Here is a 26,902-nt window from a genome sequence, read left to right on the forward strand (position 1 = left end):
CTTTGGGTCTGCCTACATTTCCTTTATTTTGTTTCACACGTAAAATGCAGTGGAATTGCCCCCCATGTCACCTTGCTACAAATAAAGTGGGACATCTGTATTAGCTTGAAGTTTAAGATGCTTATATTATTAGTGTCAGTAATTATGGCTGTTAGCCAAACTATTTTGACCTTCTGAAGAAAGCTTGCTCATCATTTCAGCTGATTAAGTCTCATATTGATTGACTATGACAGCTTGTGACCTTTCTGAACTCTCTTGGACCTCAAATCACTGGGAAAACAGGGCCCTCAAAGCCTCTTCCAGCTGGAAGTTGTTTCCAGATTTAAACTCTGCTTGCTTGCCTATTCTTACCTAGTGATCGCCAGGTCCTCCTCCTTACACAGTCCCCAGACACATATACAAAGGAAGCTGCGTGCTGCATTTGCAAGGAAGTCATTGCCTACGAGTGCTCTTGAAAATCCTCTTAGAAGGAAAGCATCAAATAAAACAGTTTCCATTGTGTTTCCTCTGTCTCCTGGTCATTAATGCTGCTCCTAGCTGACTCCCTTCCCTGATCTAACATCGAAAGTTCCAGGACTCATTAAGTCCCTCTGACATGCTCCCTTCTTTCTTTGTCCCTACTTCTGTTTTTTTTTTTTAAGTCAGGTTTATTGAAGTTTATTCTCCAAATAGTGAAATTCACCCTTTCTAGTGGATGATTTTATACATTTTGACAAATGCATACAGATGTTTTCTAACAAACCACACTCAGTCTGGTTCCATTGCATCACCCTAAGAAGTTCTCTTGTGCCCCTTTTAGGACACCTTCCCCAATCATGACCCCAAACAACCAGTAATTTTTTCTGTCCCTTTGTCTTGCATCTTCCAGAATGTTATATAAATATATCACACGTAGCGTTTTGAGTCTGGCTTCTCTCTAAGAAGACTGATGCATTTGAGAGCCATCCGTGTTCCTTTTGGTTGCTGAGTCGAGCTCCATTGTGCAGATGCTTACACGGTCATCAGGTAAAAGACTTGGGCGATTTTTTGTGATTAGGAACACAGCCACTATAGACTTTGCTGTTCGGGTTTTTGTGTGGACCTGTTTCCATTTCCCTCAGGTGAAGAACTCAAGAGTTGTTGCATATCTTAATCTTTATACCAGGCCCACATGACCTTCTTCACTTTGCCACTTAACACGCATCCTCTGATTTAGAGGACAAGATATAACGCCCTCAGGAATCAAGGTCTGATATTTCCTCTCTTCCAGCCAATCTCGTCCTCTTAAGACCAGGAGGGCATCCTCCCCCAGAAGTGAACTTGCTCAGTCGTGTCTGACTCTTTGCAACCCTGTGGACTGTAGCCCACCAGGCTCCTCTGTCCATGGGATTCTCCAGGCAAGAATGCTGGAGTGGGTTGCCATTTCCTTCTCTGGGGATCTTCCCGACCCAGGGATCAAACCCAGGTCTCCCGCATCGCAGGCAGACGCTTTAACCTCTGAGCCACCAGGGAAGCCACCAGGGAATCCTCCCCCAGAACTTCCATGTTATTCCCGCACCTTCCTAGCCCTTCACACACAGTGCTGCTGGCTGGCTGCACTGCCTTTGGATCTGGTAGCAGGTCAGAGGCCCTGACCGTCCTGCAGCACCCCACGCCTGCCCCTGACTAAGCTGCAAACCTGCTGGCCTAGCATTACAGGTGCCTGGAGGAGAGAAGAGGCGGGGGAGTGTGCAGAGCAAGCGCCTAATCTTATTAACCTGAATTGAGGTTACTCAGGGTTTATTGACTGGTGGCTCAGTCCTAGGCTTGAAAATGCTGCAGGAGACTGTGTGGTCTTGAGCTGAGGCCACAGATATTAAGACACCTATTAAATGTTCGGAATAGCTGTTACTGCTCCTTCACTGTGGAGTAGTTGTTTTAAAAACAGAAATTCTAAGATACTGTCTGTATCTCTCACCTTCCCCCAGGGTTAGTCTGACAAGATTTGAAAAGCAGAGTCCCTTGGGAGAAATGAACTTACACTGGCCCAAAGAAAGACTGAGGTTAGACACAGGAAAAAGCTGGTCCCAGTCCTGCTGGGCACTTACAGAGGACCAAACAAGATGGGCAGTTTCCTCTGGCAGCTACCTGTGACGACTGTGAGGATGGCATACTGCCTCAGTCAGAGATGCAGTCTGTATGCTGAGAAAGCAGCTATCGGGAGTTGCTGCCTATGCATTTTGCTGTGTGACAGCCCAGCTCAGGACATTCAGACAAAGACCTGAGCTTAGGTTTCCCTCCCCCAGTATTCCTACTTAGCTTTTCCTAAGGCTCCTTTTAAACATTCCAGATGGAGCCTAGCCCAACCACCTCTTACGTAATGGGTGCTCACTGCCCTGTTCTCTGTCTCCTGCTCGCCTGACCTGGGATGAAAGACCGCCCTCCCACTGGCTCAGTCCACAGCCCCAACCCCACCCCACCCCTTTCTATTCTGGGACCTGTAAGTAAGAGACTTTGTGAATTTACTCCCTTTGTATGAGCGCACTGCCTCCAGTGGTATCACTTTCCCAATGTGGGACGTAGGATGCTGAGGGAGCTTCCTGCATTGTGTCTTTTGCCTCCTCCTCCTCCAGATTGTCATCTGCATGATCTTAATTCAGTACACCAGCTCCGGGCTCCCTACACAGTCTGCTCTGAATCAGCTGATATTTATTGTAGAGTCTGTTCAACCCTTCATCTTCTCAACAGCACTCAAATTCTGACCAGAGTGGTGGTTGGGTGCGGGGGGTGGAGGGGGGCAGATTTGGAACTTTCGCTTAAATCCCTAAATTGAGATTCCACATACTAAAATACTGAATTCCGTTCTGGTCCAAATACTAGGAAATGTTGAGATTATTTGGATAACCTGATGGCCCCTGTTCTCGCAGATCAGAGGTGAGGTGACACCCAAGCTGTTGAGACAGCTCCCTGATCGTGAGGAGTGCCTCCATTCAGTGTCAGGATTCGTTTGGTTTTGTTAGCAAGTATGAGCAAGAATCTGGGTTCCTGTGCTAAACACATTTAGCACATTTAAGACAGGCATTTAACAAAGGTGATTTTTGTATAATATAATTTTTAATGTCTATTGTACAGCTGTCAACAGCATCGTCAAGCATGTGGGCCTGGAGTGGCATTTTCTGGATGATTCTCAGCACCCCTGGGAGGGGAGAGCTCCGGGACCCTCATCCGAGAGGTTGACTCCCTCAGTGTTGCCCACATGGATCATCCCTTGCTTGGTCTCCACACTCAGAAGTCTAATTGAATTCAACCTGGGACCAAAGTCTGACAGGATATTCAAACATCTTTGATCTGGTCTGGGAGAGTTCAAGCCCCAGCACATAGCCCACGCAGCACCAGAAGTCTTACTATCTCCACACTGAAGACTCAGGACAGCAATGAAATCATTCCCTCCTTCCCCTTAAAGCTTCTTTCTTGTTTGCGGAGGGAAGTGAAAACTTCTTTCGTAGTTACTAGCATGGGAAGAGGAGAAGTTGCAAAGAATCTTTTAACGCACAGGTGTTCGGGAAGTACCCTTTGCAGGATGGATATGTGGGGGAAGAAGCAGGGCAGAGCTTGCAGAGGACCCCACCCTCCACTGTGGATGGCTCGTGTTGCCCAGGGGCTGTCACAGCACCTCTTGGGCATCCCTGGGTCCACTGCGGGTGAGGCTCGGTCTCCAAACAGTGGACTCTTGTCTCATTGTTGCTTCTTTGCCGCAGACCCGGCGCTTCCGCGGACAAGCCCAAGGAGGTCAGCCGGCACGTTATCTGGAACCTGCAGCAGCCCCACTCCCTCAGCCTGTGGCTCACTCCTGGCTAAGTGCTGAGGGCTTGTGAAGGTGACACAAAAGCTGTGTTTTTGCTGGGGGATATAATCCCTTCTCTTTAAATGCTCTTGCCTCATGATTGAGAATTCCTCTTTGGAGCCCTCAGTGCTTTGGAGAGACCATTACTCTTAAAAAAATATAACTGTCCCTCACCATCTATAATTAGTAAAATGGCTGACCTCTCAGTCTTTGCATTTGAAAAAACTGACAGCATGTCCAGTACGTTTTTCAAATTCCTGGGCTTATGCACCAAGTGACACTTGGGATATAGAATGACGCAACTTGGAGCTCACCAGAACGGCCGGCGTGTGAAAGGAGAGCAGCCCTCAGCTGTGGCTAGTAGCCCCCGGGTGGAACCGAATTCCTGTGACCACAGAGTCACCTGCTGAGAGGCCCTCCATGAGCCCACCGTGAAGGTGCATCCAGGGCGGTGGGGCTGAGCAGGACTCATGCACTCACAGTGAGACATTCATTCCACAGAAGTTTTTAGGGGCCCTGAATATTAAATCCCACATCCAGAAGAGCCTCTGTGAGACGGCCGCCCTCTTTGGGAGATTCTGATGGGATCCGGGGGGTATCCGAAGTTCCTGGAGTCCACTACTTTTCAGTGTGCAGAGGGGAGGGGGCCGCAGGGCCATCAGCCTGCCGCCGGGGCCTGGCCTGCGTCCTCGCCCTCGGCTTCCACCTGGTTGCCCTTGCCCAGCTTCTTCACACTCTCCAGAAAGGCCTTCCAGGTCTCCGGCACGCTCTTCTCCAGAAGCCAGCCCTCACTCTCGCACTCGGGGTCTTCGGGGTTGGCCATGCCTTCCAGCGCGGTGTGCAGGTAGCGTAGCCCAACAGTGATGGTCACCTGGTGTGGGGAGAGGAGACTTACAGGAGCAGGGAAGTAGCAGGGGCAGGCGTCACCCAGAAGCCACGGGGGCCCTTCAGACAAGGCTCTGTTGGGTCTGAGTTGACGAGGGCCTGCCTGCCCCAGCCATGCCTGAGTGCTCAAAACACCTCCCGCTGCCCCTGCCTCACCTGTGACCCTGTTCTCCCTTGCCAGTCCCTCCAGGGTTCTTTGGATCCTGCCCACCGCAGCCTTTCTCCTTTCCAGTTTTACCATGTGCCGTTTTCTCTACCTAGAGTATTAGGGGTGCCCCTCCCCTGGGTCTCCCCTGTCCTGGGGGGCATTAATCCTGGGCTCCTTCTCTGTGCCCACCCCCACCTCATTTCTAGCACACTGCTTGGTACATATTGGGTGCTCAGCAACTATTTGCTGGACAAAATAAAAAGTCATCTTTTACCTGCAAACAAGGTAATAGATGGTTTCCCTCTATTTCTGTTATTCTGATTAGTATGGGGATGAGTGGGTGATTGGTTTGAATTTGTTCACTGGCAGTCACTGCTACAGACTCTGGTGCCAGAATGCCTGGATTCAAGCCTCAGCCCTGGCACCTAGCCAGCCACGTGACCAGGAAGCCTCAGTTTACTTGTCTCGTTTGCAGATTTTCAGATGAAGTACCGCCTGTTCCATGGGCGTGCTGTGACACTTCAGTGTGTGTGGAGTGTGGCAGCTGTAGTTGGTTATTAGACAGCGTGGTAAGTATTCTTTCTACTCTTCTCACCCTGTATTGTGTTGGCCACTTGCTTCTACACAAATTCCTGCTTTGCTTGCACTCTTCCTTTGATAGTATAACGAACTCTGTGAGAGGCCTAGGCCCGCTAACAGAGAACATCCACCCCCTGAGGGCAGGAGTGGCCTTGAAGTGGCTTGTTGTTGCAGCCCCAGAAGGGCACCCCGTGGTGGTAGGGCCTCAGTAGATATCTGTGAATGAATGCTCTGGGAGTATTCTATAATTATGGTAGTGCATGGTAATAGTAACTAGCAGTTTTAGGGTTTTGTTATAATTATTGTTGACTGAAAGTTTAATAAGATATTTTCACAGTGAAAAAATCCTTCCTCCAGGAAGTCCTCCTGGTACCCACATGCCCATTCTGATTCTTTCCTTCTTTCCTCAAGAAGGCCTCCTGCCACACTATGAATTTTGCACTAGTGTTAGTATTGAGGTGTCATATCCTCACTGGATTGTGAAACCCAGGAGGGCAAGGCTGAGAGCAGAATCTTATCAACTCAGCCACCCTTGTGCCCATCGCAGAGTCTGCCACTAAAAGCCTCAAGCAAAAGTCAGGGGCATGCAAACTCCCTGTTCCCAGCGAACTGTTCCTCTTCTTAAGCAGTCGCTAGATTTCTGGAAAAGTGGATGAGTGGAGAGGCAGCCAGTGGAACTCCATTTTCCCACTGACTTAAGCTACCCTTTCAGTCTTCTTTTCATGGGTTTTCAAGGGATGCGATCTTCCAACCTATCCTCATTCTACCTTCTAACCTTTTCTCCTCATTGTACCCATTCGTTCCTAAGACTCATTCCTAAGACTGCCTTAAGGAGCCAGGGACTAGTAAATCTCCATGAATATGCTTGCATTTGCCTCAGTGTGAGAAGAAGGCCTCCTTCCCCGTCTCATCCCCCCTCAACAGGCAGTTCAACCCCTGTGGTGTGACATGGTGAGTTAGAAGTGGTGTGTCTCAGACGAGAGCACACCTACCTGTGAATTTCCATAGCACTAAAGTGAAGTGAAGTGAAGTCGCTCAGTCGTGTCCGACGCTTTGCAACCCCGTGGACTGTAGCCCACCAGGCTCCTCCATCCATGGGATTCTCCAGGCAAGAATACTGGAGTGAGTTGCCATTGCCTTCTCCAGGGGATCTTCCCAACCCAGGGATTGAACCCAGGTCTCCCGCATTGCAGGCAGACGCGTTAACCTCTGAGCCACCAGGGAAGCCCAGCACTAAAGATAGACTTAGTTAAAGGGAACTTTCAGTGAATCTTCTCTGATGGGCAGTTTCCTCCTTAATATCCCTGGCTTTGTAATTTAGCTTTTGGAGGCTGGGTTTCCTGCTGTCAGCTCAAAGCAAGAGCCCATGAGTCACCCTCTGTACTACCTCAGCTTACCCGTCCTTCACATGGGCTCTTGTTCAGCACCGAGGACAGCGCCCAACACTCAGGTGTTTGAGAATTATTTCTTCAACAAATGAATGAATGAGGGCTTGCTACATCCCAAGCCCTGCAGCTACAGAGAGGTATTAAACCTAATAGGTGATGGAAAATGAACCTACAGATAATCAGAATACCAGGTAAAGTGCTACCAGAATTTCAAGAGAAGCACAAATCAATGTGCCTGTAACTCCTGTTGCCTCTCAGTAGCCCCAGAGCTAAGCGCTGTCAGCCCCCTGTAACAGAGAGGTTAAATAAGTTTCTGAGACCTCAGGTGCAAAAAGTGGAGACACAGGATGAACCTCAAAAACATCCAAAGTGAAAGAAGTCAGACATGAAAGGTCATATATTACATGATTCCATTTATATGAAATGTCCAGAATAGATAAAGCCACAAGGACAGAACAGAAATGGGTGGTTGCCAGGGGCTTAGCGGGAGGGCTGGAGGGGTCTGACTGCATAATGATTATGAGGTTTTTTTGAGGGGGTGGTGGAAGTATTTTGGAACAAGGTAGAGGTGGTAGTCGCACAACACTGTGAATGTACCAAATGCCTCCGAATTGTTCACTTTAAAATGATTGATTTTATGTGCTATGAATTTCAACTCTTCTTTAAGTGGTAGGACAGAAACAAAAAGTGGAAGTGCCAGTGTTCAAGCCTGGGGCTGCCTGCATGCCGGCAGAGGGCTGGTTCCCAGGAGGGGGTCCCGGGCCCAGCTCCACCCTGTGAACCCCAGTGGGGCAGGTGAGCCCCTCTTGTCTTGCCCCCTCATTGACCAGGGCCTACCTCAAAGAGCCAAACGAGGAGCGTCGCAGCGCCTGTAGTATTCATGAGGTTGCTGTAATAGCTCAGCAGGGCGGCCCTGCAGCCACGCAGCCACAGGTTGAGCTCCTCCGTCTGGTGGTCGTAGCTGTAGTGCGCAGAGTTGTTGGTGAGCTGGTACTGGATGCAGGGCCGCGGTGAGTTGGGGTTGCAGCAGCTGAAGGGGACACCGTCCACCAGGTACCGCCCGTCCACATTGCTCTTGATGCGACTGCAGAAGAAACAGATAGATGGCTTGAGACTGGCCTCCTGGACTTCTCAGCAGATGCCAGTTTCTCTCATCCCTCATCTCTAAAAATCTGGGATATTCATTCACTCATTCTTCTCGAGAACTAATTTGCTGTTCATCAGCTACATGCCAGCCACTATTCCAGCTGCTGAAGATGGAGGAGTGGCCCAGAAAGCCAAGGCCCCAGCTTCCTGGAGCTTATGTTCACAGGGTTGAGACAGATGATAAACCAAGAAGCAAGTAAATAAGGAACATATGTATTCTAGCCCTTGTATAGCAATGGAGATTCGACAAAATCTTACAAGACATTTCAAGGATTCTATGGACCTGCTGATCCTGAAATGCCCTGGAAGCCTCTGAGCAATGTTTGGTAAAACTGAGATCCAGAGTGCTGTTCACTGTACTGATCTGCCAGAGGGTAGCCTATTAGAGGTTCAGTGTTTCTTCAAGATCCTGGGATAACTAGCAGTGTAGATAGGAAGGAAGTCATAGGACGGGGCATTTAGACAAGAGTGAATCACATACATGAGGAATGTGTTCATTCTTTTATTGCCCGTTGTTTTAACCCAACTGAACACAAGATCAACATGAGCACTGTACTCCTGGAAGCTATTATGTGTGTCAGAACATGGATGTTTCACTGTAGACAATATTTGACCCCAGTCTATGGAGCACCACATCGGTTTTCATAAAGTCCAAAATAAAGATTTATGCAAAAAAAAATCACCCAACAACTCTATGTGCTGCCAGGGCCTGGCATGCAGTGATTTCTTGGAGCCGTGCCAGGCTGGTAGGATGAGAGCCGCAGGAAAGGTTGTAAGTGTGAGACAAGGCTCCGCCTGGCATTTGTGACCATCAACATTAGCCCCCAGCCCCTTCTCTAACCTCATCTCCCCCTTACAGCTCTGGGGACCAACCAGCGCCCCCTCTGGCCAGATCAGTTCTGTCTAGCAGATGTTTCCAGAAGGCCTGCTCTGGCCCTGGGCCTTTGCAGTAGGGGCAAGGAATGAGTCTTTGCCCATGGCTTCTCTCCATCCACAATGAGCTCTGCCCCACCCTTCCCCGCTGGGTGGAAGAGCCTTATTCACCTGAAGGACACAGTTTGCACAACTTTAACATTTCTCTATTAATTTATATTTGGTTAGAGCACACCATGCATTTATGTGGATTCAAAAGGGGCGGGGACTTCCCTGGTGGTCCAGTGATTAAAACTCTGCACTTTCACTGCAGGGGGCACAGGTGCAATCCCTAGTCAGGGAACTGTGGTTCTGCAAGCCTCATTGTGCAGTGAAAAATTAAAAAAAAAAAAAGTTTATGTAGCTGTCTCTGTGCACTTAAGATTTGCACACTTAATTATGTGCACATTATCTTGAATAAAAAATTTTTTAAAGTTTATTTTTTTTAATTGTAAGGCATTATTACATAATAACAGCAGACTTTTACAACATAAGAATAGGGAGCATGTAGTTGCTCATAATAGAAGTTATTTCCAATGTTCGTTGAAATGGTAATTAATTATACTCTTAAAAAGATGTTCAAGGACTTCTCTAGTGGTTCAGTGGTTAAGACTGTACTCCCAATGCAGTGGGCCTGGATTCAATCCCTGATCAAGGAACTAGATCCCACCTGCCACAACAGAGATTGAAGACCCCAAGTGCCACAGCTAAGACCTGGCACGGCCAGATAAATAAATATTTTTTTTAAAAAATTAAAAGATGTTCAGGGACTTCCCTAGAGGTCCAGTGGTTAAGACTGCACTCTTCCCCTGCAGGGGGCATGGGTTTGATCCCTGGTCAGGGAACTAAGTTTCTGCATGCCACTCGGCCAGGAAAAAACATGTTAATGTTTAGCTTCTAAGTAATATCTCCTTGATTGAAAAAATCCTCCCACTCTCTTGTTTCTTGGCCTCCAAGTGCCTTCACTGTGGCCAGCTCTGTCTGTCCTTCTACAGAGGCCTCACACATGGACAAGCAAATTCAGAATTTGCAAAAATTCTTCCTGTTTGTTTTGTTTTTACCCAAATGGTCACATTATATTGACACTGCCTTAAACCATCATTTTTTCCCTTAACAATACCTTGGAGATCTTTTATATCTGTCATGGGGGAGAGTTCTCCAGGTTTTAATGAGATGCATGGTATCCCCAGTGTGCAGATAGCCCATGGGGTACTATCAAGTTCCCTACTGATGGACATTGGGGATTCTCCCAGTTTCATGTTAATACAAGCAGGGACGGGGTCAGTTCACATACTGGGACTATATCTAGAGCATCAGTTGCTAGGAGAGGCATCTCTGCATCAGGGCCCATCTGTGGTTGCACCCAAGCTCTGCTGTCTGTCTCCTCTGGGGGATTGTACAGTGACATCTCCACTGGCCACACCCACACAAGTCCTGTTTTTGATCTTTGCCAAAACCTGATAGATGAAAAATAATATCTCCAAAGTTGTTCTAAGTTTCTTTTTTTTTTTTTTTCTCGTTATAAGTGAAATTGGGAATCTTTTGATATGTTTTAAGATCCATTTGTGGTTTCTTTTCAGTGAACTGTCTGCTGATCGGTATGGTTAAGACCATACCATACTGCACGGTGCGGCCTTGGTTCCAGAACAATCCGCGCCTGGGTCATGGCGGCAATATTTCCACCTGCCCTGCAGTCCCTGGCCTCTACTTCATGGACAGGACCCACAGTACAGCTGGCCCTGGATGCACAGGTTGTCTAGGACTAGGACCATGATAAGAGCAGGACAGCCTTAGTTTCCTCCAGATCCATCCCTCTGGACCACCTTACCCTTGTGGGTCTCAGCTTACTTATCTGTAAAATGAACTTGACATGAGGATTGTGTGAAGGAATCCCTGTAAAAAGGCTTAGAAGAGTGCCTGGTACATATTAACTGTGCAGGAAATGTGGACTCCTGGGCCAGGGCTGGGCTGTGTGACTGAACAAGAGCTTTCGCAGGAGCCCTGTGTGTCCTCAGGGAGCAGCTGTGAGGGTGGAATAGACCACTCTAGTCTGCTGGGGAGCAGCCACGCATGAGCGGGTGGCATGGGCCCTGCCGGCTATGGAGAAGAGGGGAGCCCCTGCTGTGACCCAGCCCTCAAGGGCAGAGCTCCCCGCTGGCCTTCAGCTGGCGCTGGGTGGCATCTGTCCAGGGACAGGAGGGGTCACTGCTGAAGCTCACCTGCCTGGAGCAGGTGAGTGCCTGGGAGCAGCCGTCTGAACAGCCCTGTGTGGCACCAGGCTTTACTGGCCGGGGTGGTCCCAGTGGGGGAACTGGAGCAGCAACCTTCACCTTGGGGCTCCCAGCCCCATCCTGAGGAGCCAGCTGCCCCCACAGCCCTGGTCCCCAAACACAGATGCTATTCGTCCCTCTTTCTGACCTGCAGGCAACCCCTGGAACCCACTCCCACCTAGGCCAGCCCCAGCATCTCCATGGAGGGCAGTGGGTTAGAGCGCAGAGAGCTGGCCTCTGAGTCCCAAATCTGCACATGTGAGCTATAGACTCTGTGAGGTGGGACAATCAGAGACTGTGGGGAGGGTGAGGTGCGGCAGTCAGCAGATGCCCAGGACACAGGCTCTGAGAGAATGCTGGATCCTCCCCACTCTAGGCCATCTGGGGGGACCCTGCAGCCCACCGGACTGTTCTACCAAGGAGGAAATGGGGCCCAGAGCAGGGCAAGCCCTCACCCAAGTTACACAGGAAGTGGAAGACCAGCCCACAGCAGTTTCCCACCTCTTCTCTCAGAGTTTCCTCAGAGTCTCCAGTGCCTTCCCGCCTGTTGGCTCTTTCTAGCTAGAGAAGTGTAAGTCACTCATTCATGTCAAACTCTTTGTGACCCCATGGACTATACAGTCCATGGAATTCTCCAGGCCGGAATACTGGAGTGGGTAGCCATTCCCTTCTCCAGGGGATCTTCCCGACCTGGGGATCAAACCCAGGTCTCCCGCATTGTGGGTGGATTCTTTACCAACTGAGCCACCAGGGAAGCCGAAGAATACTGGAGTGGGTAGCCTATCCCTTCTCCAGGGGATCTTCCTGACCAGGAATCGAACTGGGGTCTCCCGCATTGCAGACAGATTTTTTACTAGTTGAGCTACCAGGGAAGCCCTTTTCTAGCTAAACTCCCTAGAAAGGTATGAGTTCTCGCCACTGCTCCCTGTCCCAGGAGCCCTTCCTTGTCTACCATCATCTCTCCTGTGCACGCCCCATGTCTTCCTCAACTGGGGTAAGGCCTACAGACCTGTCTCATCCCCGCTGAGGCATACTGGGGCCTATGGGAGGGCAGCCCTGGCTTGATTGACATTGGGGTTCCCCCAGCCTAGGACCTCTTGGGGTCCCATATCTCTGCAACTAGCCCTCCCACTCCCTCGGGAGTACTGTCTTGTTTACTTAGCACTCGCCCTGGTTCCAACCACAGATTAAGGCTCCACTCACTCACCCTCTTAAGACAAAGTCAGGCAGAGGAGAGCTCCTTAGTTGGTGAGCTGGCTATTTATATCAGAGTATTTCCCAGGCTACAAATCTCTGCTCAGGGCTCACCAAGAGTTGTAGGGGTCTTGATTAAGGTAAGGCTTTGTTCTAGCTCACTCTCTCACAGCCAAGATACAATATGGGAAAATAATCACATTGTAATTTTCCTGGAAAAAACAATATAATTTAGTAGGCGAATTAACAAATCAATAAGGAACACCATATGAAAACAAGCATGGGAGGGGAGAGGAGGGATCCAGGAGTGTAAACTGATAAGAGTCAATTCCCAGCCCGTGTGCCAGCTGAGTGACACCTGTGAATCTTGGCAAATTGCTTGACCTCTGAGACCCTCAGTTTTCTCACGTGAGAAATGACAGTAAAGTCTCTGACAGTGGTGTGGTGGAGATTAATTGGGTTAATACACATAGAGAACCTGGTATACAGCAAGTGCAGTATTAGTATTTCTTTGAAGGGCATGGGGAGAGGAGGGGACCCAGCCTTTTCCAAGGAAGCCCCATTCTGAGAGGAGACACTGCACTGCTTTCAGGGAGAACTGACCCGATGAGAGATCTAGACCTGCGCCAGAGAATCCAGTCTCAGCGGGAGAAACAGACTGGTACTCGGGGAGCCCCAGTCTGAGGGGAGTCACGGCCCCGCCTCAAGGAGCCCCAGTCTGAGGGGAGTCCAGGCCCCGCCTCAAGGAGCCCCAGTCTGAGGGGAGAGACAACCCTGCCTCAGGGACCCCTGGGCTGAGGGGAGACATGGCCCTGCCCTCAGGGATCTCCTAGCCAAGGTCGAGAATTTTTGAGATACCTCTTAATTGTTTAGGAAGAGTTTACTGTCCTGTGGGTTCCGTGGAAAGGACAGTAAAGTGCAAGAGCTCAGTGCCAGCTTCTCCCTCAGACTGAGGGCCCCAGGCCAGGCCTTCCTGGCTTACAGTTCCCTCAGGCTGGCAGTGCCAAGGCCTCTGAGCTTCTTCATGCTCTGCTTCTCATCCCAAGACCCTGAAGCAGCTCGTCATGAAAACAGGAAGAAACCTTGAAGGAATGAGTATAGGGACTTCTCTGGTGGTTCAGTGGTTAAGACTCCATGCTTCCACTGCAGAGGGCACAGTTCCATCCCTGGTCAGGGAATTAAGACCCCACATGCCAGTGGTGTGAACGAAAAAAAATTATTATTATAAACTGGTTGAAGACGTCATGTCTCACCTGGTGCCATAGCAGCACCCTGCTAGGTGTTCTTGCCAAAACAACCTGAATCCAGCCACACCTTAGCCCTACTGCCGGTTTACACAGGAACAAAGGAGACAGAAGACGCTGGATGACGACAGCTCTTGGCTGCGACGACCCAAGCCCAGAATGTGAGGAATTCTGCAGGACAAGTGGCTGACTTCCTCCAAGATGCACATGGCATGAAAAAGGTAACATTAAGAGTAAGAAAGGTTGTTAGGTCTCCTAACAACCAAATGCAAGGTGTGATTTAGATCCTGATTTGAACAAACCAACTGTAAAAGACATCTTGAGACAATCAGAGAATACTGAATATTAGATGATAGTAGTGTTAGTGGACATGATTACTATTGTGCATCTGTTAAACAAAAACAAAAAGGCAAAAAAACACAAATCCTCTTTATCTCTTGTCTACAGCCATACCACCCTGGACGCACCCGATCTCGCCTGATCTTGGAAGCTAAGCAGGGTCGGGCCTGGTTAGTACTTGGATGTGTGTTTTGGGGGAGCGAGGGCAGTAGTGATGGAACGAGAAAGGGAGAATGTTTACATTTATCAAAGTAAGGTGACAGGTACATGGGGATTTCTTATAATCTCTCTACTTCTGTGAATGCTTGAAATTTTCTATAGTAAAAGTTGAAATGCAAAAATAATAAAAGCAGTTCTGGTTAAGAACTCCAAATCTATATCCCAATTCCTTGCTCTGAAAACTCAAGAGTCTCTGAGGGAGGCGGCATTCCCGGACTCCCCTGAGGACCTCCCCCAGTTATAACAGCCTCCTCCCCTGCCCGTGTGCCAGCTGAGTGACACCTGTGGAACCTTGGCAAATCGCTTGACCTCTGAGAGCCTCAGTTTTCTCACCTGAGAGATGACAATAAAGTCTCTGACGGGGTGGTGGAGATTAATTGGGTCATATACATAGAGAGCCTGGCATACAGCAAGTGCAGTATAGCTGGGAAGGGAGAAAGTAATCCCAGGAGAATGGAGCACAGTCCTGTCCCGGTGCCACAGCTCACAGGGAGTCTTGGGAGGGGGGTCCTGGCTTCTGGGGGCCTCATGACGATCTGAGATCCAAGCATAGAAGGATAGGAATCCCACCACGATCCACAGGTGTTTGTTGAGCCTGTGTCACACCTCCCACTGTGCCTCTGGAGAAGGAAGGAAAGAACAAGACAGAGACAGGAGGAGGGACAACATGAGGCAAACTGGCCCCCTCCAGAGGTTTCAGTCATCGGGGAACAAGCACTCACCTAACGCCTACAGGGTGGAGTGGAAACGGCAGAGTGGAAAGAGCAGAATCAAGAGCTGGACCTCCCCTCAGTGGGACAGTGTCCCAGCAGAAGAAGGAACAAGCGCTGATACTGCTGCGACATGGATGAAATCTGAAAACAGTGCACTGACCAAAGAAGCCAGACCCCAGAGGATAAATCCCACACTAGTCCATTCATAATGAAGTGGCCAGAACAGGGAAGTGGATAGAGACAGAAAGTGGCTGCTGGGACTTGGGGGCAGGGGAGGTCGGAGTGAACACTGAAGAGTGCAGGGTTTCTCTGCAAGATGATGAACACGTTCTAAAATCAACCTCAGTCCTGGTTGCACAGCTCTGTGAATATACTAAAAACCATTGAATTGCTCACTTTAGATGGGTGAGTTGTGTGGTGTGTGGAGTATACTGTCCATAAAGCTGGTTGGTTTGTTTTCCAATAATCTGTCCCACCCTGCCCCCAGTCCCAGCTTGCTAATTTCTGGTGTGAGATTTTTGAAACATCCCTTAACCTCTCTGAGGCTCAAATTTCTATGAAATAGAGATAACAACAACTAAAAATAATACAACCCCCCCCCCAGGAAAGGTTTTGTGCCCACCAAATAAGGATGCTTTTCCTCCCAAAAGTCCCAGCAACATAGCAACAGGACAGGCTGAGGTGAGGGGGTTGGGGGGGTCAAAGGCTTGTAAACTCTTGTAAAACATCTTGCATTATTCCACTTGATCTCCATGATCAGGAGCCTTCAGGAACCAGCCGTTGACCTTAAAGATTCCTGTGAGAAATCTCCCAAAACCAACCATCTGTCCATGCTTGGCTGAGCCCACAAGTGCCAGGCTCAGTTAGGGATGTTCAGTTTCTCTTAATGTTGTGACCATATGTGTGTGTGTGTGTGTGTGTGTGCAGCAGAGAAAATTTTTTCCAAGTCAGTGGAGTTAGGATAGTTTCACACCAATAAGTTGGTATGGGGCACTGAGGTGATTTTGATCAAGTTTAATGCTGGCCTAGCAAGTTGGATATACCGACCGCTAGGAGTGAAGCGGCCTGGAACGTTGCTCTACCCTGGGACAGAAGGGGATTTGGGGATTACAGAGAGATCCTGTAAGTCTTGTCAAGGACTGACCCTGCAGAAGACATTCAAGGAAAATGATAGGATGAGAAACCCCTTGCTGCCCACCACAAAAGCTGGTTCTACCATCAACTCCCACTCTCCCCACTCTCCCCAGCCCCCAGAACTCTGCTTGTCCCTCTGCTTCACACCCTTCTGGGGCGACATATATAAATCATGCCACTTGGTGCCGTCTCTGCAGACCTGTCCCCTAGGAAGGGCAGAGTGGTTTACAAGCCTCCTTGAAAAGGGATTTATAGAAGTAATCCCCTCCGACAGAAAATACAGTCCCAAGCAGTGACCTTCATTCTGACTTCCCTTCCCTCGGGCTCACCAGTGTTGTATGGGCTTCACCCGCATCCTGCAGCTGGTGTGCCTGTGTCCCGAGTGCCTGTCCCCCTGACTCACCAGCCTCACTCAGAGGATAAACCCCCTGGGGGAGCAACTGAACCCCTAGCCTCAACCAGCGGATGAGGAGAGTTGGACAGAAAGAAGAGGTGGGGGAGAGCCATCGGCTCAGGGCCGGCCAACCTTTCCCTGGAAAATGACTCAAGGCTCTAATGGTGGGTCTCTGGGAAGAGGGGTATGCCAGGGTCAAAGGGTGAGAGTCTCCTCTCGAACATTCCCTTACATCCCCCTCAGGATGTTACTTTTACACAAGCCAAGAACATTTTAGAAACACTTTATCAAGTTGCAGTATTATTACTTAAGTAGTGAACACCAGCAGGCATTTATTGAGCACCCATTGTATGCCAGGCTCTAGACAGAGCTAGGAGATAATCACCAAGGTTGTGTATTTTGGTGCCTTCATTTAAAAGATGGGCAAATGTATAGGACTTCCTGGTGGTCCAGTGGTTAAGAACCCTCCTGCCAACGCAAGGGACACAGGTTCAATCCCTAGTCAGGGAAGATTCCATATGCCGCGGGGCCACCAAGCCCATGCACCACAACTACTGAAGCCCGTGCACTCCAGAGCCTGTGCTCCACACAGAGCCACACAGTGAGAAGCCTGCACACCTCAACTAGAGAGTGGACAGTAGACCCCTCTTGCCGCAACTAGAGAAAGCCCATGCCCAGCAACGAAGACCCAGCATGGCAATAAGTAATTTTAAAAAGAGAGAGATGGTCAAGCAGGGGGCCCAAGGTGTCAAAGGCCTCGTCCAAGGTCACCGTCTAATGAACAGTAGAGACAAAGCTACAGCTTAGACCCCCTGACGGCCCCCATCCTCTGCTCTTTCCACCATATCCAGGGACAAACACCTTGAGAATGGATGCTCAGGGTTGAAAAGTTGGAAAACAAGGGAACAGCCCAGAAATTTATGCCTGCAGGACTGAATCCATTCACTTTGAGTGAATGAGACAAGCAGCCAGATACCAGCTCAGTATATGTGACCCATCTCTCCTGTATGAAGCAGACACAGTCCTGGCTGGGTCTCCCCTGGCCACCAGCATTCAAGCTGCTTCTATAACTTGACACTGTCTTCCCGTCTTAGCCAAACATTAGGTTGAACTGTACAATGCTGCTAATTTTATAGGTAAAAAATGATAGAATATTGACAATTCTGTATGTCCAATCAAGTACACCCTCACACACACACCAGTAATAAGTTGTATACCCAGAGCACCCAATGGGGAGGAAAAGGCTGAACAGTGGAGAGTCAGAGGCTGGGGTCTCTGTGCCCCCATCACTCTGACCCCAGGACTGGAGGCCACTTACTCTTTGACTTCTTTGGAGGAAAAATCCAGATAGCGGTTGCTGATCCACTGAATCTCAAACCAGTCCCGAAAGCCGTTGTTGCCGCAGCACTTGAACTCGATCTGCAGCATGTCGATGGTCTTCTTCATGAAACACCGGCCTGGGGTGTCCGTGTCCCGGTAGAATTTCATGCCGTTCTTGAGTCCGTGGGCCAGCGTACTCTCCAGCGAGCCCCGCAGGAGGAAGCAGCAGAGGGCCACCAGGAAGAGGACCACGTTGAAGAGGACACACACGGCCAGGTACGGCTTCAGCCAGGGCTTCCACTTGGCGTACTTGGCAGGGTCCAGGGCGTCGTAACAGATCTTGCCAGCCAGAGAATTGAAGACACAGGACAGCACCCCCACCCCGATCAAGGAATTGGGCACAAAATGGCTCTCAGAATTGTTCATCACATCGCTTCTCTTCCGGAGTTCAATCTTCAGGAACAGCCCTAAGCCGAAGATGATGATACCAGCCAACACGGAGAACCAGTTCATGAGCCAGAGCCCTTGGGCCAACTTGACCCGCTTCTTCTGGTCAAATTTGACTTTCAGCAGCGCCATACTTGCAGGGTGCAGTCCGGGTAGCCTCCCACAGCACAGCTCTCACTCCTGACCTCAATAAGCCCAGAGGCTGAAGACTCAGGGCCTTGGGAAAGGTGCAGACGGTCCAAGCTGAAGGGAGCTGCTCTGGGGGCTGCCCATGTTGTGCCCCCTAGCCCGGGACCCCTGTTAACCCTCGAGTGGGGGCAGGGACCTCAGAGTCACAGCTCATGAAGGAGCCAGTCCTCCCCGTCGTCGCTGTAGCTCCCTTCCCAACCAAAGAGGGACAGCCTGAAGGCTGCAGATTAAAAGTGGGATCCACAAGACATTCTGCTAATCTCTTTAGCCGGGTTCATCCCATTAGATAAAGCCGTGCCAGTTTCAGAACATGCTCAACAAGCGCCTCCATGGACAGCCTGGAGCAGAGAGCTCTGGGTTCAGCTTGGAGCATCAGGAGCAAAAAAGATGAGACTGGCCAGAGGAATGGGCTTCATCTGCAAGTCTAGCTCGGATCACATCATGTGTCTCCCCAGAAGCACATTTCCAGGCTAACCTCCTTCAAAATTTGAAACATTCTAATGGGTGGCAAAGAGTTGGACAGGACTTAGTAACTAAACAACAACAAATGGGACAAAAGAGATCATTATCCAAGTTGAAAAACAAATGACAGATTGTGAGAAAACATTTGCAACATGTTAAAAAAAAAAAAAAGCCACAGTTCCACATCTTAAAAAATCAACAATCACGTGAAAAAACAGGCAAAGGAAATGAACAGGTGATTTATAACAAGTGAATCTGGAAAGTCCAAAGATCTGGAAAACATGTCAATCTAAGTAGAACAATTGGGCAACGCAATTAAAACAACAATAAAAGACCATACTTGACCCATCAAATTGAACACCTGTCAAAATTCTGTCACCATTGCAAACAAAGATAACAGAAATGAGATGTACATCCTTGATGAATCTGTAAATTTATTGTTATTTTTAAGTAATAGATTCTATTTCCTAGAGCAGTTTTAGGTTTACAAAAGAATGAACAGAAAATACAGAGTTTCTAGATACTCCTTTCCTCCAACCAGTTTCCCTATATTTAACATCTTACACTTGTGTGATACATTTATTACAACTGATGAGTCAGCTTCGGTATGTTATTAACTAAAGTCCATAGTTTACATTAGGGTTAACTCTTTGTGTTGCACGGTTCTATGGGTTTTGCTAAATGCATAATGGCATGTTTCCACCATCATATCATATTAGTGTTAGTTGCTCAGTCGTGTCAGACTCTTTGCGATCCCATGGACTATAGCCTGCCAGGCCCCTCCATCCATGGGATTCTTCAGGCAAGAATAGTGGAGTGGGTTGCTATTCCCTTCTCTAGGGGATATTCCCAACCCAGGGATTGAACCCCGTCTCCTGCATTGCGGGCAGAGTCTTTACTGTCTGAACCATCAGGGAAGTCCATCATATAATATCGTATAGTATTGTATCATTATTATGTCATATAGTATTGTACAGTGGAGAAGGCAATGGCACCCCACTCCAGTACTATTGCCTGGGAAGTCCCATGGACGGAGGAGCCTGGTAGGCTGCAGTCCATGAAGCCGCTAAGAGTCGGACACAACTGAGCGACTTCCCTTTCACTTTTCACTTTCCTGCACTGGAGAAGGAAATGACAACCCACTCCAGTGTTCTTGCCTGGAGAATCCCAGGGACGGGGGAGCCCGGTGGGCTGCCATCTATGGGGTCGCCCAGAGTCGGACACGACTGAAGCGACTTAGCAGCAGCAGCAGCAGCAGCAGTATTGTACAGAATGTTCTCACTGCTGTAGATATCCTCTTCATTTTTCCTCCCCTCCCTGCCCAATCCCAGACAGCTACTGTCTCTACAGTTTTACCTTTTCCATGTCATATTGTTGGAATCATACAGAATGTAACTTTTTCAGACAGGTTTCTTTCCCTTCACAATATGCGCTTAATGTTTCTCCATCTTTTTGTGGCTTGATGTTGTTGTTCATTCACTAAGTTGTGTCTGACTCTTTGTGACCCCATGGACTGCAGCATGCCAGGCTTTTCTGTCCTTCACTGTCTCTCAAAGTCTGCTCAATTCACGTCCATTGAGTTGGTGATGCTATCTAACCATCTCATCCTCTGCTGTCCCCTTCTCATTTGCCTCCAATCTTTCCCAGCATCAGAGTTTTTTTCCGGTGAGTTGGCTCTTCACATCAGGTGGCTATAGTGTTGAAGCATCAGCTTCATCATCAGTCCTTCCAATGAATAATCAGGGGTAATAGCTCATTTCTATTTATCACTGAATAATATTCCATTAATATGAATGTATCATGGTGTGTTTATCAATTCACCTATTAGAGGGCAACTTGACTGCTTCCAATTTGGGGCAATTATAAATAAAGCTGCTACCAAAACTCTGGTCTGCAAGTTTTTGCGTAGACATAAGTTTTCAACTCATTTGGGTAAATATCTAGGAGTGCAATTGCTGAATCCTACGGTGAGACTATGTTTAGCTTTGTAAAAACCTGCCAAAATATCTTCTGAAGTAGCTGTACTATTTTGCATCCCCACCAGCAATGAATGAGAGTTCCCATTGCTCCACACCCTAGCTGCATTTGGTGTTGTTAGTGTTCTGGATTTTAGCCATTTTAATAGCTGTGTTGTGGCATCTCGCTAGTTTTAATTTGCATTTCCCAATGGCATACGATGCAAAGCATCTTTTCATATGCTTATGTGTTATCTGTATATCTTCTTTGGTGAATGTCTGTCTAGCACTTTTGCCCACTTTTTAATTGGAATATTTAGACTGTAAGTTTCTGCAGCCATTTGAGAGAGTAATTTATCTATCTGTATTAAAATTTTAAGTGCACATACCCAATGATAATGCAATTAGACTTCTCCAAACGGTCTATGCATAAGTACAAGGAGTTTTAAGAACAAACCCATCTTGTCCTCAAATTCCTGTCCACTGAATACTAAGGAAGTTTCCATGATTAGAATAAGAGGCGCATGAGCTCAAGGCAGTAAGAGGGTCTAATCTTCAACCTGGCATCTCCTTTGCTCCCTTCTGTGTTGATTCTACTAGACTCACCACCTACACACTCTTTAAGATTCCTCTTTAAGTCACTAAGGAAAAATCAAAGGAGTATTTCTCTACGCATACACGAGATGTGAGAACAAAGCAATGGGACATGATTTTTGTTTTTTCCCTTCCAATGCAGTCACCTCAGCAAACAAAACACTTATTCCATTGCTAGACCCAAGTTTGAACTCCAGTCTGGGACTGATCTCTGAGACCAGGTTCTGAGCCTTATGGGGAAAATCAGCCTTGCTATTTTGTTGTCAGACCACTTCTCACAGCTAAGATTCAGCTTCTAAATAGCTTTGGACCCTCAAAGGATTTCAACTCTTCATCATCAGAGACACTGAATAGAATGTGCTGCAAAGTTCTCCCTCCGCCTAAGAGAGGACATTCGGACAACCAGAAATATGACCATACTCATACCTCATATGCACAAAATCTGAGGACAATTGTTCCCAGAGAAAAGGGACGTGGATGATTGTGAGGCTATCAGAGAATCTATTAGGAGCACATATGCATATGAGAAAATCAAAGGAAAGAAGAAGAAAGATTTGACACTGAAAACAGAAACAAATGTTTAAAATAGCTCTGCAGGGATAAACCAATTAGTCAAGGACCTCTTTCTCCTCAGATGACCCCAAAGTGTACACCCTGAGGAGGGGCGCTGTGGAGTAGCCGCAAGTCAGTGGTTTCCCCCTAGTGGCCAGAAAGAGAATGACTTAAGTGGATGGAAGAGAGATTTCTGCTCTCAGGCTAGAATCACTCAGGATGTTAAATTACATAGAAAGGCAAGAGAGAAAGGACACGTCGGACATGTTCCTGGCCATACTTTTCAAGTAGGAAGCAAGGCAGGATATTATGTTGAACTAGCCAAGAAGAGCAAACTGCAGAGGAAAGATGCATCTCTGGAAGAGGATGGGGAAAGCTGGCTATCTTTCCCGCTGAACCAATGGATGTAAGTCTAGACTCTGTAAATCTATTATAAAGAGAATAGCACAGGTTAATGGAATTAGGAGTGATTAGTTTTTCTTCCTTACTATTTCCTTTAATGGAATGAAAATAATGAATTTATACAAATAAAGGGGAAAAAAAAAAGAACCCAAGAGATCTTCTCCCTGCATTTCCTACCCAAGGAAATGAATGAAGCACACCTTGGCTCTTTGAGGAATTAGCTGATCCTTGTTTTCTTAACCTATCTCCCTTATCATTCTGACTCGACTCTGAGCTCTTTTTCCTTCTCCCTTCCTTCTTCTTTTCTTTCTTCTTGTTAAATATGTCATACATAAAGAGCATAAAGAATAATGTTCATTTACTACATAAAGGATGGAACTGCAAAGCAACAAAAATCTTTTCTCATGAATCTTTGCCCTCCCTCTTTCAGAGATAGTCCCGGTTACTCTTCAGAATGAAGACAAAACAGGGGACTTTCCTGGTGGCAGAGTGGATAAAAGTCTGCCAGCCAATGTCGGGGTCGTGGGTTTGATACCTCGTCCGGGTAGATTCTACATGCCGCAGATCAGCTTAGCCCGTGCACCACTTACTACTGAGTCCCTCCTCTAGGGCCCACAAGGCAAAAGTACTGGGCCTGTAAGCCGTGACTAGTGAAGCCCAGGTGCCTAGAGCCTGTGCTCCACAACAACAGAAGCCACTGCCTGTGCACCCCAACAAAGAGTACCCTCCGCTCGCTGCAACTGGAGAAAGCCTGTGCAAAAGCAACAAAGACCCAGCACAGCCAAAAAAAAAAAAAATACCAAGCAGGACCATTGGAACCAGTTTAAACTTGAAAACTCCATAATGAACACAAGCTCTGATTTGATAAGAACGAACAAAGAAAGACCATAAGAACTGTTCAGTTCAGTTCAGTCACTCAGTCGTGTCCGACTCTTTGCGACCCCATGAATCGCAGCACACCAGGCCTTCCTGTCCATCACCAACTCCCAGAGTTCACTCAGACTCACGTCCATTGAGTCAGTGATGCCATCCAGCCATCTCATCCTCTGTCGTCCCCGTCTCCTCCTGCCCCCAATCCCTCCCAGCATCAGAGTCTTTTCCAGTGAGTCAACTCTTTGCATGAGGTGGCCAAAGTACTGGAGTTTCAGCTTTAGCATCATTCCTTCCAAAGAAATCCCAGGGCTGATCTCTTTCAGAATGGACTGGTTGGATCTCCTTGCAGTCCAAGGGACTCTCAAGAGTCTTCTCCAACACCACAGTTGAAAAGCATCAATTCTTTGGTGCTCAGCCTTCTTCACAGTCCAACTCTCACATCCATACATGACCACAGGAAAAACCATAGCCTTGACTAGACGGACCTTTGCTGGCAAAGTAATGTCTCTGCTTTTGAACATGCTATCTAGGTTGGTCATAACTTTCCTTCCAAGGAGTAAGCGTCTTTTAGTTTCATGGCTGCAGTCACCATCTGCAGTGATTCGAAAGAATATTTTTAGAAAGAGTTAAATAGCAAGAAAATATCCCTCTGCATGTCCCTCTGTGACAGCCAGCTAACTACTCACTTCTGCCTTTGTAGTGTAAAAGCAGCCATAGACCATATGTAAACTAATGAGCATGGTTCTTTTCCAATAAAACTTTATTTACAAAAACAGATGACAGGCCAGGTTTCACCCGCCAGCTGTAATGCCTGCTGTAGAGCAGCATTGTTCAATAGAAATATAGAGCAAGCCACATTTTAGATGCTCTTGTACCCAGTAAAAAAAAGGTAGAATTAATTTGAATGTATGCAATATAACATTTTCAAAATATTATCATTTCAACATGTTATTAATAAAATATATTAATAAGTTACTTTATGTTTTTTCATATTCAGTCTTCCAAAGCTGCTGTTCACTTTATACCCATGGCACATCTCAGCTGTGACTAGTCCGTTTCAGGTGCTCTGAGGTCACACTCAACTAGTGGCTACTGTACTGGACGGCACAGCCACTGTGGTGGACGGCACAGCTCTTTATTTCTGAAACTCTGATCAAACGATAGGTATGATCTTGATAAAAACACTGAGCAAACCAGGAACAGAAGGAAGCTACCTCACCATAATAAAAGCCGTATGTGAAAAACCACAGCAAAGTTCAGGTAAGGCCAATAGGGAGGCGAGGAAGTGATACAGGAAGGAAGGCTAATAAAGAGTGTGCTGTGAAGCTGGCTTCCACCTTGAGGAACTCCCCCAGGAAACACACCTCAGAATTATTCCCTTCATGGACTCCTGACTACCATCTAATTGGTCCCAGGGAGCAGTGCTTTAGCTCTTCTGGCCTGCCACACCAGGACAGCAACTTGGCTTCCAACAGCGCTGGGAACCAGAACCCTGGGGACCAAATCCTGGCCGTTGAAAGTCTACTGGGGCACCAAGGAATGAAAAGTCCAAGGAATATGAGCGGTCGGTGGCCCCTTCTGTTACTCTGATATTACTTAAAATAATAGAAAGTGCTCTTAGAAGAAAATTTCTGATAAGAGAAATCACAAGCAGCACTTTCTACTTATTTGTTTTTTTAAAGATTATACTCCATTTATAGTCATTTTTAAACTTTTGCTACATTCCCCATTTTGTACAGTATATCCTTGTTGCTTGTGCTGTGCTTAGTCACTCAGTTGTGCCCAACTCTGTGACCCCATGGACCATATAGCCCACCAGGCCCCTCTGTCCATGGAGATTCTCCAGGCAAGAATACTGGGGTGGGTTGCCATGCCCTCCTCCAGGGGATCTTCCCAACCCAGGGATTGAACCCAAGTCTCCCGCGTTGCAGGTGGATTCTTTACCATCTGAGCCACCAGGGAAGCCCTTAGTTTATATTTGATCGTGTGTACCTCTTAATTCCCTACCCCCTTGCCTTTCCCCACTGGTAACCACTAGTTTGTTCTCTGTATCTGTGAGTTACAAGCAGCACTTTTAAATATTTATTGACTTATTTAGCTGCGTGAAGTCTTAGTTGCAACACGCAGGATCTCCCTTGTGCCATGTGGGGCCTTTCATTGCAGCTCACCAACTCTCCAGTTGTGGTGTGCAGACTCAGGAGTTGCAGGCAGGGGCTTAGCTGCTCTGCAGCATGTGGGATCTTAGTTTCCCAACCAGGGATCGAACCTGAGTTCCCCGAACTTCAAGGTGGATTCTTAACCACTGGACCATCAGGAAGTCCCAGCACTTTTGATTAAGCCCGCTGGGGACACATCCCAGTCATAGGAGCTACTGGACTGAACAGATTGATTGCTTCCTTATTGTCAGTCACAAGTCAGGCTACTCAGGTCTCACTCATATTTCCACTGCAGGCAACACATTTCCTACCATAAAAATGCCAAAACTGAAGATGAAAAGAAATGAAAATAAAGTAGAAATATACAAGGAACATAAAGCAAATATGTATTATGTAAGTTGTTGATATTCTTTTTGAGGAAGTTTTATGTACAAGCTGGGTTTGCTAATGTTTCTTAAACTACAGCTTCAGTGTAATGTTCTTAGTGAATGTCCATAAGCTTTCTAATTGCTCAAGGACCTTAAAAAGCTTTCAACTTTTCAGGCTTCCTTCTTGGAAATTTCCATAACCAGTGAGATGTGTGTGAATGGCCCTCCCCTTTTCTTCCCTCCTCCATTTCCTTCTCTTCAAAGATGACAGCTCACTTCAGTGTGAGTCTTGGTACTTTTGTATTGGCGCTGGAAGCTTCACTTATTCTTTTCCCGTGGAGGTCATTCTTTGGTCTTTCTGAGAAGTTTTTCCTTTGATATCTTTTCTTAAACTTCTTAAAAGAGACTGATTGCTGAAATTATTGCTGGACCTAATTCTCTGTATCTGATCATGCTCCCAGGCCTTCTAAAGTTCTGTTATCACAGGAAAGTCGACCAAATTGGCCTACACTTGTCCATTTCTTCACATCTTTTTCTTTCCCTCAAAAATTGTCCCTACTAGAGAATGCAACTTGGCCTCAGAGACTGACTCATTTATTTACTTTTTTCTTGCTCCTATTGTCTCAAAATAGCATTCTTTGTTCTCAAAGAGACTGAGAGAAATCCTAGAAGACTTCCCAGAGGAGGTGGCAATTGGTTTGTGCAAAATTTTGGCAAGTGCTCATGGTCTTAAGCTGTGTGGGAACTACTTGAGAAAAGGCCAGGAAGAACGGCAGAATGTGTTTGTACCAAATATATTCCACTTGTTCCTCCAAATCTAACCTTCACTTTCCTCCACCCTGGAGCTCTGTGTTCTGGGAGTTGACCCATAGGGACTGCATCAACCAACCTCCTTGCCCTAAAATTTTAATTGGGCTCAGCCAGTGGAAGGCATCATGGGAGAGAGTTTGGAAATTCATGTTGCTCTCCCACCTACAGGTCACAGCAGATTGGCTGCGTCCGTCCACTGAAGGCCACCGCTCTGTCCAGTAGCATGCTTTCTTTCTGGGTTCAGGGAAAAGTATAGTCCCTTCAGCCCTGAGGGTGATAACAGGTGTTGCACTATCTGTTATTACTTTTCCTAAACTCTGTCCATGGCTTTGTAAATAGCTCCTGTGTTAGGCTCTTCTCAAATTATCTGTTTCAAGTATGCCATCTGTTTCCTGCCAGGCCCCTCA

At 47.5% G+C, this 26,902-nt stretch overlaps 1 protein-coding gene across 1 annotated transcript; it reads right to left on the reverse strand.

Moving 5' to 3' along the window:
• Positions 1-3,093: 3,093 nt before the first annotated feature.
• Positions 3,094-18,474, reverse strand: PRPH2 (peripherin 2). Its single transcript, XM_019985684.2, has 3 exons — positions 17,686-18,474; positions 7,640-7,886; positions 3,094-4,673 (listed from the first exon to the last, which is right to left on the reverse strand). The coding sequence occupies exons 1-3, from the start codon at positions 18,264-18,266 to the stop codon at positions 4,461-4,463; spliced, it is 1,041 nt and encodes a 346-aa protein (XP_019841243.1). The 5' UTR covers positions 18,267-18,474; the 3' UTR covers positions 3,094-4,460.
• Between the last annotated feature and the right edge of the window lie 8,428 nt (positions 18,475-26,902).

This window comes from Bos indicus, chromosome 23 (assembly GCF_029378745.1).
Source record: "Bos indicus isolate NIAB-ARS_2022 breed Sahiwal x Tharparkar chromosome 23, NIAB-ARS_B.indTharparkar_mat_pri_1.0, whole genome shotgun sequence".
Lineage (NCBI taxonomy): Eukaryota > Metazoa > Chordata > Mammalia > Artiodactyla > Bovidae > Bos > Bos indicus.

Excerpts from the sequence above, each read along its gene's own strand:
- PRPH2 (XM_019985684.2), bottom strand. The coding sequence starts at position 18,266 with ATGGCGCTGCTGAAAGTCAAATTTGACCAGAAGAAGCGGGTCAAGTTG. Across the intron at positions 7,887-17,685 it reads TCCTCCAAAGAAGTCAAAGA|TCGCATCAAGAGCAATGTGG; the intron begins GTAAGTGGCCTC and ends TTTCTTCTGCAG. Across the intron at positions 4,674-7,639 it reads TCCTCGTTTGGCTCTTTGAG|GTGACCATCACTGTTGGGCT; the intron begins GTAGGCCCTGGT and ends TCCCCACACCAG.